At 49.4% G+C, this 11,255-nt stretch overlaps 1 protein-coding gene across 1 annotated transcript; it reads left to right on the top strand.

Moving 5' to 3' along the window:
• Positions 1 to 4,733: 4,733 nt before the first annotated feature.
• Positions 4,734 to 5,237, top strand: BJY04DRAFT_72657 (uncharacterized protein). The gene has a single exon (XM_073720951.1). The coding sequence runs from the start codon at positions 4,828 to 4,830 to the stop codon at positions 5,107 to 5,109; it is 282 nt and encodes a 93-aa protein (XP_073576201.1). The 5' UTR covers positions 4,734 to 4,827; the 3' UTR covers positions 5,110 to 5,237.
• The last annotated feature ends 6,018 nt before the right edge of the window (positions 5,238 to 11,255 follow it).

Raw genomic sequence — 11,255 nt, 5'->3', positions numbered from 1 at the left:
GGTGAAGAGCGTCCGGCCAGTCCACGGCAGAGACGAACGGCTGCATAGTAGTCCAGACTCAGGCAGTCATGTCGTAGATATAGAGAGGGAAGAAGAGGAATGGAGAAGGATGATGGAGTCCCTAGGTCCGTAGTTGTAGAAGGCAGTAGATGGATGGATTACAAGTACATCCAGTTATAGCCAAGTCAAAGGAGGGACTTCTATGAGAAGACGAAAAGGGCAAGTGGAAGGAAAATTAAAAATTAATAAAATCGAAAGCGACAAATAGGAAGCAAGCAAGCTGTGGGATAATAGTCTAGTATAAAAAACACGATCCATGGGGAGCACATTTGAAAATTGAATGAGATAATTAAAATAATTAGCCTGATGGAAAGACAGAGAGAGAAAGAGAGAGAGGGTAAGGGTGGGAAACGATGGATGAAGCTAAAAGGGAAAACGGAAACAGAACCAGAACCAGATGGAAAAATAAAATTAAAAAAAAAAGTGGTGAAAGAAACCAAAAGTGTATACGAGAATCATGAGCAGATGAAGTCAAGACATCATCAGCAAATGGTGGCTCTGGGATGGAGAGAGGAAAAGCTCCGCTCAAAGGGCCAGGGTAGAACGAGGTTTAGGCCCATCCGGAAAAAGTCCATTCACAGCGTAAGAGGAGAGAGTTTGAGCCGGACGCAGGTCCAAAGGGCTGATCCTCCTTTGCTGCACTTGTTTGGGGCTCGGTTCCGGCCTTTGATTGTCTCTGTCTGTTTCTGTCTTGGAAAGAGAAACAGGCAGGTCAAATCAGAAATCCAGCTTGATGTCAGAGCGGCGGGGATAGGAGGAGAGGAGGGGAGAGGGATGGACTAAAGGAACAAGTGGATGCATGCTACGCAGCTGTGAAAGGATGGTAAGTTGCAACTCGAGTCGGTCACCTCACAGGCTCACAACTTCATCCATCCATCCATCCAGACCAGCCGAGCATCGATGGAAAAAGAGGCGCCCTCCTCCTCCTGGCTCCAAAGTCCAGTGTCGCCGCCTGCGCCGGGGCCAAAGCCAAAGAAACCAAGAACTCAAGAACCAAAGAACCAAAGAACACGGGGGTGAGTCAGGGAGGGCAGGAGACGGGAAAGGGAAAGGGAAAGAAAGAAGTTCGGACACAGCAGTGTCTGACCCCGTCAGCCCCATATTATTCATTAACTATTATCATTGGATCCAATAAAAGACCTGGTAGCCTTGTCGAGCGTCACATTGCAACAACCATCGTGTGTGCCGTCTGAAATTCTTTCCTTTTTAGCCCTTCTTGTCGGAGGTCGTGCGGATGCTAGGAAGGGGGCGACATCCAGGGGGGGCCAGGCGGGCAGCCCGCCGGGGCATTGCTCACCAAGCACGGGAGTCTGGAAAGGGAGTGTGGTGTGGTTGATCACCAGCCAAGTACGGAGCACGGAGCACGGAGCACTGTTTGAAAGCAAAAGGAATGAAGGTCATCACCTTGCACCGTATGCCCGGAGCCTAATACGAATCACCCCTTCAGCTGGATGGTTGATACTTACTTTACAGAACACCGCCCGGCTGGCTGGGATTACCAAATAATGATACCTTGGTCCCATCAGTGACCAGTCCTTCTTCCGGATGAGCCAGCAAGGCTTCAAGGTATGCTTGCTAGGACGGGTGGGTTCAACTTCTGAGTCTCTGAATCTCTGACTCGGTAATCTATGTAATTTATGTAACACCAGTACAGGAGGCTGGGCGGTCTTGACAGCGGCAGAAAATTCGGCGGTTGGACAGTGAGGGGAAAAGGAGTGCAGCCTCCCTGCAAGTGGAGCAGTCCAAACACACACGCGCGCGCACACACAAAATAATTATGAGGACTCACATATGAAGTACCTGTCCACTACGCAAGAGTAAGACCAAGGACATGAAATTATGTCTTGTGCTAACGTATGTACGCAAGGCATGGGGTTTCGAGATGATTGAGGACAGAGCATGGGCGGGTGCTACCAATCAGAGGCACCCGTGGCGTATCAGCGATACCTTCATTCTCGCATGCGTCAGCAAACTACTGGCCAGACAGCAATAATAATCCAATCGCTGCATTCAGCACAGTGCCGACTTGAACTCAAGGTTCCATTATTTTGACCTCCTCTCTGTCTCCGAGTCCTCCGTTGTTGGAGCCGTGACAAGCGCCTCAGGATTCCGATTATTCTCAAAAACGGTCTACTAATAAGGTACTACGTATGATTGAGCGGATTGTTGAGGCGATGGTTTTACTCGTTATCCACACCAACCGGATTCCACAGAGCCCGTGGTGTACGCCCTCTTTTGGCTTTCGCTACGATGTTCCGCATATCATCGAGATGAAGTTACTTTCTTAGGTCATCCTCTTCCTCGCCATCCGCCAATCTAAAAAGGCCCAGTTCGCCAAATCTTGTACAGGCGCTAGGCAATCGATGGTCTAACCGCCGGATACCGTCTTGTCACAAAACAATCCTGGGAGGGGCAACGAGCTGCTAATTCCGGTTTTACGTCCGACAGCATCACCGCTCGAGGAGTCGAGGGCGGCATCGTCAACTGATTGATAGTTGATACGTATCATCCTATCATGTAACTGCTTTGGGCTTAGCTCCGAGGGGAGTTTCATCCGCCATACTGTAGTTCGGAGAGCTATCTTCCTTGTTCGCAGAAAAATATCTGATGGCTGCAGCCTCATAGTCTTGGGTCTGATAATTCTACATCCTGGTAATCTCAAGTCAAGGTGAACAAAACTATGCCTAGCTTGTCTTGTGGCGCTGATAAGGACAGCCAGCTCCAACAGACGGAGTCGATTATTGTACACAAGTAAGGTATCGTCATGCTGATGAGTCGACAAAGGATGCCGATAATCGACGGCCGATGCCAAAGAACATCATATGCTTTGATCAACTCGAGACTATGCCGCCCATCGTCGGTTCTAGCTCGTTACGTTCTGCATACGGGAACAGAAGAGTCAACACGGCTCGAGCAATGACAGGATGCACAGGAGGCCTCGAAAGTTGTGTGAGATGCATAGTTGAGCTTTTTTGAGGCATTGATCCGCTGCTTTCCGCCCTGGCGAAAAAGTTCGTCGATTTGGAACTACGGAGGGTAATCATCTCCATCAAGCGCCCGCCCTCAGAGTCAGGAGTGATCTCAGCTGAGAACGACCAGAATTCGGAGAGTCGAACTTGATAGTGTAGGCAATGGCTTTGGATGGTTCAATAATAATAATAATAATGAAAAGCGATGCACTTGAGACGACAGCTCCAAAACACGACCTCTCATTCGCCTGGTCGTCCAACAGCGGCTAGCGAGTCTCCGCCCTTTGATCATTTCCCTAAGCAACGGGGATTAATAATGTCAACCTCGTTGACCTGAAGGACAAAATAAGAATGCTGTAGCCTCTGAGAGACAAGAGTCCAGGGCGCAGAGGGAGTGAGCACAAAAACGGAGACCAGGAAACTGGGTTCCAGAGACAATCCTAGGCTCGCACAAGGGACACGATTCGTGCTTTCTTTTTGGTGCCCCGAGTATTTTTGGGTCTGACTTCGACCCTTGCAATCCTGTTAACGCCTTTGTCACTGCACCTCGCTTTCTCAAAGAATTTAACCCTGTCTGCTCTCCAATTAGCATGACTAGGAACCAAACCTTGGAAGTTTGCCCGCTGGACGAGCAGGATTCACCTCTGCCTGCCCTGCATCCTTGTCTCTATCAAGGTTCCTGCTGCGTGTCTGCGACCAAATCCTTCAAAGGGTCAATACTCAATAGTTCTCGGGGTTTACTATTCCGTACTAGTACCACCCATATTTAGTAGGCTGCGATCTCCATCTTTTCCCTTTTCTTTTTCGGGTTTAGGCCCCCAACTTTTCGACGAGGCCCGGGGGCAACATTCAACCTCAGGCGATCATGTGATCGACTCTTCAGCTTTGAACTTTGAAGTGAGCTGGAGCCCGAGCATCCGGCCTTTTGCCTTTGTTTGATTCGATTGGGGACTATCAGTTTGAGCCTTTGAGGAGGATTACTCGCTCCGACGCTCACAAGGTGTGGATCGCAGATGCTTGGTTATACAAAGTCTAATTCGTGTCCAAGTTCAAGGTCTTGCGTCCGGGATGCAAAAGGCGTCGTCGAACTCGTCAATCTGCAAACAAATCATCAGCCGCGTTACCCTCATGGTTGAGCCTTTTGAGGGACAGTCACAGTAATGCAGAGCACTGCCAGAGCCATACCTAGCGGCTAGTCTTATTCACTGTTACCACTAGTCCACTTTGTAACGAGAAACCGCCTGGATGTTCGTAACGTGGCTGCCGGTTGTTCCAGAACACAAGGAAGAAAACGACTCCGAAGCTGTGGAGCGCGAGCGCCACTTATTGGTCCGAAAGCATAATAATCATTCTCGTCAATCTATCCATGGCTGTGTCTCACTGCCGCGATCATCGTCATCGTCATCAGACTTCATCACCATTCCATCTGGAACCTTGGCTGGACTCGTTTATCATCTCGCTTCAGGAAGGCGCGGGCGCAGCGGACGGCATCAGATGGAGACGCACACACACACGGTGCCCATCATCCAGCACCCAGATTCAGACGCAGGATTGGTGATATTGGCTATGGCTTACGGAGTATTGTTTCCATCTCTTGCAGAGAAGCAATAGTAGTCCAACGTCCTGTAGGTATACTCTTAGTCTCCATATGATTGACGAGCTTTGCTTTTTTCAACTCTGGACTTTCACTTTGTATTTGTGATATGGAAATCTTCCAGCATCACAGGTCAGCCTCAAGACGACATCCGAGACGCAATCGTTCATTTTGCGGCGGCTAGGTTGTTCATCGCTGACCGGCATGGTCGCCATCATCATCCTTCCCCCCGTCGTTTTACTTGATGCGATTATCACGGAACAGGAGTGTCCCGCAAGCGATGCGATCCTCCCAGATAATTTGCAAGATCAACGAGCGGCGCTCTGCGATTGGCAGGTTAACCGTTATTGGTCCTATATGTTACTCCCACTGCAGTGCTATGGAGTCATGAAGTCTCCTCCATCACAGGCTCCCACCAGGATATCGGAGTCGCAGACCTCGCTGATAGCGCCAACCGCTGAGGACTTTTGGTCGCTGGAAAGCTAGGCAAAAATTGCTTTTTGGTGATACTTATGCTAGTCCGGGAGGCTAAGACGAAAGTTCTAACCTCCAACTTGCCACAAGCGTGCGTTGTCTCCATCGGTCCATCCTGATCTCTTTGGTCACCGCCACGACAACGCTCGACGAGAATGAAACGATGACTCAGCGTGCACGGAGCTCGGCTTCAGAGTTTCGACTTGGACGCGCCCGCCCTCGACGCGTTCTCCAACTCAATTTCACTCCACGTCCACCAGTCGTCGCTTCATAATACATCTCCATGTGGATATAAACTATCCCCCCATCTGTATTCTCCGCCGACGAAGGTTTCTGTGATAACTTGACGGGGGAGTCTTGCGCAGCCAACATCGCTGATCTCCAACCTTCCGCATCCCTCTGTCCCATTGTTGATTTTGTTGGACTCCGCTTGTGACCACTCCCTGACAGGGTATAAGCTCCATATTGGAGGGTGCCTGGCCCTGCAGCCAAATTCTGGTCGTCTCATCCTTGACATACGCTCGGCCTGACGGTTGAACCTGCGACGGATAGCAGTGATAATATGATCACTCTTGCGCCAGGAATGCTGTGTCTTTCAAGCCGCTTGCAGGTAAACTAATCAACAACTCTCAGCTCTTGTCAAACACATCTCAACAAGTCGACCATCGCAGACTTGCATCCGGATTAGGATGACATCCCAATGTCGTCCATGCCACCTTGGTCTGTATTATTTCTAGCATTTTGTCCTTGTTACAGAGTAACAGCAAGGCTTCTGATGTATTCAGCAATCTGCCTTGTTCGGCAGACGTTCAACCGTAAGTAGATGGACTTCTGACTACAACATCTACTCCAGTCTCAACAGCACCAGCATACTACCAAGCAGATAAAAAAAGCGGCTTTTCGGTCAGTACATAGTGCTCTGCAGGGAACAAACCAACTATACCCCGCCTGCGTGGGTAAGCCTTGGCGATTCTCGGACACAATAATCATCGCTCTCCTCGGACAAGAGTCCCTTACAATGCGTATAGTATCTCAGACGGTTTCAGTCCACGGCTTCCTGAATCGCGCGGTATGTTAATCGTGATACTGGTATTTACCTAGAGCCCACTCCATGCGCAGGGAAAAACTCGATGCTCTCCGCTAAGCGGCAGGGCAAGTAACATGTACGGCGTAGCATGATTTCTAACTTTGGCATCATGAACAAGACACATGCACAACTAGCTATGTGCTCTCCGTTTTTAAAGCATCCGGAGCAGTGTGCTTGTTAAGGCTGGTCCCACAACCTACAGTATGGAATTGGAACCCCTTGTTACCCTGTCTCGCCCATCTCTCAGCTGCAGACGTTGCTTTTTGACGCTGGTGGTTCATTCTTGGCCATGTCTTGTTGTCTGAGGCTGGGGGGAGATCAAACTTCAGTCTCACCAACAGGCCACTTCAACCCCACCCCATATCAATATCTGAGACCGATGATAACTTAACATCTCGCCATGCGGCATGCATGCATGGAGAAAGATCTCAAGCAAAGAATTTGGAGAATGCTCCGTTCTGCCCAAGTGGTTTGAATGCGAGGTCGCACAGCCTCCAGGGCTACCTCGGCATTTGTTCGCCGGGCGAGAATCCAATGATGAATGCTAGACGAGGCTGCCGTCTCACCCACAACTCATCCACATTGCTCTCGCGGCCGTTGAATTGTATACCCGAGGACTCTCATACAACCTAGCACACGAGTAACTACTAACTAACTGTCCGTTGGCTCCGTTGGACAACTCATGACTAGGAGGTCTTGACTAGCGCAGGTAGCACTTCCAAGTTCGCCGTGCGCTTTAGCCTTTGGTACGTACTTTGTTCCACTTGGTGTCTTGGTGCTCTCTTCATCCAAACATATCTCCGGGAAATCGAATTCCACAACGTCCAAGCGCGGAGTCTGCTTCTCCCAGCACGCATGGACCCCGGCGATATTTTCTTCCAAGGGTACACCGATTGATCTGATTCCAAGCTATGCCTTGAAGCCGTAGTCATTGGTTGATTTCGTCAACACGAAATCACTGTTCAATTCGTCCGTGCTGAGGAAAACTCCAGCCAGTAGTACGTTCGATTGGTGTCACTGCTCAGCATCCTTTACCTCGCCAGCTTGCGACTGATTGAAACCAACGGAGTAGAACTGGAAGACATCCTATCAAGCAGGAGTACCGAACAAACCCACCACGACCTCAATCCACTCGCTGTCTCTCCGTGTTGCCGTCGTCCGCTTATCACCGCCACTTCAGTTTGCCCGCGTCGGCTCCATCAACATCCATGTCGGTGTCAGCTTCTGGCCGCACTCGGTCCCATGAATCTGAAAATAAGTGGGCCAGTATGGCGTGGCGTGGGCGCAGATGTGGGAGAGAGAAACTCTGGATGGGGCGCAATAATTATCGCATCCTGACTATCGTCTATCCTCTGGACACGAGATCAGATCGATGTTGAAGACAGCCGCCACTTCCGGCGACGTCATTGATCGGGATTATCTCCCCCCGGGCAAATTAACGGCTAAACAAAAAAAAAAGCTTTAGTTAACGAAAATAATGAGAAATGGTACAGAGACAGTGCTCGAGTGATGGTGCAAGAAGCGGACGCTAGAGGATATAGTACTACAGAGCTTGGTCAATGGTAGGTAGTTCAAGACTGGCGGGCAACCGAATCAAATTGCATTCGATCAAGTACTACAAAGCATTCTCCTAGCTACGATACACTTTTCTATCACAGAGCTGACAAGCTATGGACTATTTCTACTTGTCTTATCACCCCTGTCATAGCCCTAGAACTCTGCATTACGGAGCACTAGTGCGGACCTCTTCCGCAGGAGGTCAGTGGCTCTCTACCTAGGTAGTAATCACATTCATTCACCTAGATATGGATTTCCGTATGCTGAATCTCGAGAAAAACTTACTTTGTAGTCTTTAACAGCTCCAAGCTTCAACTATGAAGTGGCTTTGCTGACCTCTAGTCACGGTCCGCTTGTCGAAAATATATATCCGCAGCCAGCGTACCCTATAGCTTAGGTAGCCACCACGCCACAGGTAGAAGAAACTATGCCCTCGGATACTATTATCAACGTTAAGCAATGCTTGACACTCTCCATCCCATGCTCTTTCTTACAACCGAGCAGCAATTAGTGTTACGTTTATTCCCTGAGCCACTGACTGGACGTACCTTTACTTTCCAGGATCGCGCTGCACAAACCCGTGAACATTACACATGATCCCAGGCCCGTCGCAGTGCCGTAGAGAGTTGATATCTCAGAGATGCTACCTGGCGAGGACATTAAGGCCTTGAACAACTACGACTCAGCTATATATAAGCATGATTCTCCCGAACGACCGTCCTCCAACCCGTCGTAAATCGCAAGCTGCGAGCTTGGGGTTAGTATGTCCTTTAAGAATCTCTAGCCTGCGTATCAAGTCTCAACCCTAGGTATGACTCCCTCATACCACTTACATGGGGCACGACGGGCCAAGGAAGTTAAGCGCAGTGATCAAGGAAGGCGCGATGGACATGGTCAGATCGCACCTTCCGTATATGAGATACGTTGAAGATGAGAAGGTGCGATCACTAGATAGGAAGGAGTCGCCAGGGCTGCCTATCGTGCCTTCCTTGTGCAATGAAGGATCAAATAGGAAGGCATGGCCTCGAGGTTGGAAAGAGCGACCTATACCCGCGTTCATCGCGCCTTCCTTACGAGTGGAGGCCAAAATAGGAAGGTACGCGTAGCAGCCTCTCTGCTGAGGAAGGCGCGACCTAGCCCTGTGAGCCACATATTCCTCAAAAGAAAGAGTACTGGAATGGGAAGACACAGCATTGAATTCGAGATAGGGATGTCCGACTCAGGTAGGTAGTGCCTTGCAATTTCTTTATAGAGGGGGCAGATTGGAATTGGAGTGAAGAAGGGTAGTAACAGAGGGAGCAGTCACGCAGGCGCTGTCCTTTAGCCTGAATGGTGGACAATGCAATGATACCGTTTAATTATAATCGACCCATGCTATGTACTACAGGAGGGAGGGGGGTTGATGAGTAGTAAAGCAACTTGAAGCTACTAGAGGGTGCTATATCTGGTGCTCACATCAGTCGCTGCAGTGCAACTTATAGGGAAGAACCTTGCGGCTGATGTGTGTAGATATTCTTGGTGTACATGGCGGTACTGTGACAAAGGCAAAGTGAGGAAGCTCAGCAACAACAATAAGTTTAGCATGTACAATTCTCACTGTTTCTACACTATACCCGCAGCGAGATGAATGTACGTATGTCCAATGCAAAAGAGCACTGGCGCAGAGATGCAGTGAAAACATCCAAACACACGAGGGTACAGCTATCACTTGCTTGGTTCCAGCTCACCACCCTTGGTCATGTTCTGCTCGACTCTGAGCTCTTCAGTAATTCTTCGCAGCCCGTCGTGAGATACAGACGGTAGTTCTGGCTTCTACGTAGTTGCTGGGCTAGATGGACAGGAAGCTGAGTGAACATGTCTAGGCAGGCATGTGTCACCCGCTCATAACCACCCCTGAATCAGGAGAGAAGGAGAGAAGGCAAAGTGCGATCCTCGTGCTCTGACGAGTAGACTCAACATTGCGGAACTCGAAACAGAATCTCGCATGTCGTGATTCAAACCGAACCGAGACCAGTCTTAAGCGAGGAACGCATGGCTCAAAGCCGTGGCACCCTAACCCTCAACCCCAGCACGACTGTAAAGATGGGCTATTGTAAGTTCATCGTTCGAAATATCTAGAAACTGGGTTTCGTGATATAAGCCGCGTCTACATGACATGCAATGCCATGGCAAAACCGCATCGAGGTGCCTGCAATGATCACTAATTCGCATCCGTGTATCTCTATAGTTAGGTTAGATGGCTGATGACTGAAGCAGAGGGCCTGAAAAGGAAGCCTAAAGCAAAGACAACTAGAAACTCCCAGCCGCGTGTTACCCCAGCATTGCATGCGGTGACTCCGTGCGGAACGAGATGGAGTGAGAGAGTGCGCAATCAGGGATGCGAGGACTTCTACGCCGGTGAAGTCAATTGCTTAGCTGCCTGAGATGCGCAGTACGAATCTAAATCCTCGGTGCGTGGGTAGTAGTAGTATGGGTTCTAATATGGGCTGGCTTTGCAGAGTCAGGTTGAAATGAAAGGACTGGGGATGTGAGACCACGTAGTTGGAACGTAGGATCCTGGGGAATAGCTGTTCAGCCTTTGTTGAATATGGGCTGGTGGCATGCTGTTGTTAAAGGTGTCCTGCATAGAGTTTAACCGAGTAAGCGATGGCTGAGACAGCGCAGCTGCAGCCGTTCGAATTGGGATAACGGCCAGGAAATGAGGCCGGCTTGACCAACAATGTGACTCTGGGCCCGGTCGATCCTAGAATTTGGGCTGTAATATTGCTTTTCGTCGGACATCAGTCACCAGTGGCCTGGAAGCGTGACGTTGTGCAGGAAACGTCTGTCTGGGTTCCGTAATTGAGTCCAGATCAGTCAAACCATGTATATGTATGGTTCGCCACAATAAGCAAGGACGTAGCTCCATGTCTTGCTGTTCTGTGCAGTAGCAGGGTTGTCGAATCAGGAGTGCTGTCGAAGATATCACCTGCAGGCCAGAATGCGATGTGATTTCAGTCGATACTTTGCATATAGGGACGAGGGCCATGATAAGCAATTTTGCATCAAATATGCTTCAATATCCTGATCGGCAAGATGTACACTCGGACACCAAGAGGCATGATGCCCAGCTGACCCTGAACAAGTAACAGACTGCTCATATATGACGCATCTTATGTGCGGAAGAATAAGGCTGAAGTGCACTCTGCTGCATATTGGGTGCTTCTTGCGGCGCACAGGTTTCAATATTTCTTCCTTGCAAGGAATTCCCATAACCACCTATTGCGAAAGAAGTGGGTTGGCAGAGGCTTGATAGGAGCTCAGCTAATGACTCGACTGAACTCCCTTTGACAAGGGACCACGTTCACTTTGGAGGTCGTGAGGTAAGCATTAAACTGAAGTCGCCAAGAGCAAGTGTAGGATGGTCCAAGTACAATAACCCATATATTCTAGATTTGACAGATGTTTGAAAATGAGCAAAGTCCCCACTGAAATGTAGCTATAGTATTGACATGATAGCGCTTATTCAAGATAT

This window comes from Aspergillus karnatakaensis (assembly GCF_047715665.1).
Source record: "Aspergillus karnatakaensis strain CBS 102800 unplaced genomic scaffold BJY04scaffold_3, whole genome shotgun sequence".
Taxonomy (NCBI): Eukaryota; Fungi; Ascomycota; class Eurotiomycetes; order Eurotiales; family Aspergillaceae; genus Aspergillus; species Aspergillus karnatakaensis.
The sequence above is the reverse complement of the archived record's forward strand: the minus strand, read 5'-3'. Positions and strand labels throughout refer to the sequence as shown.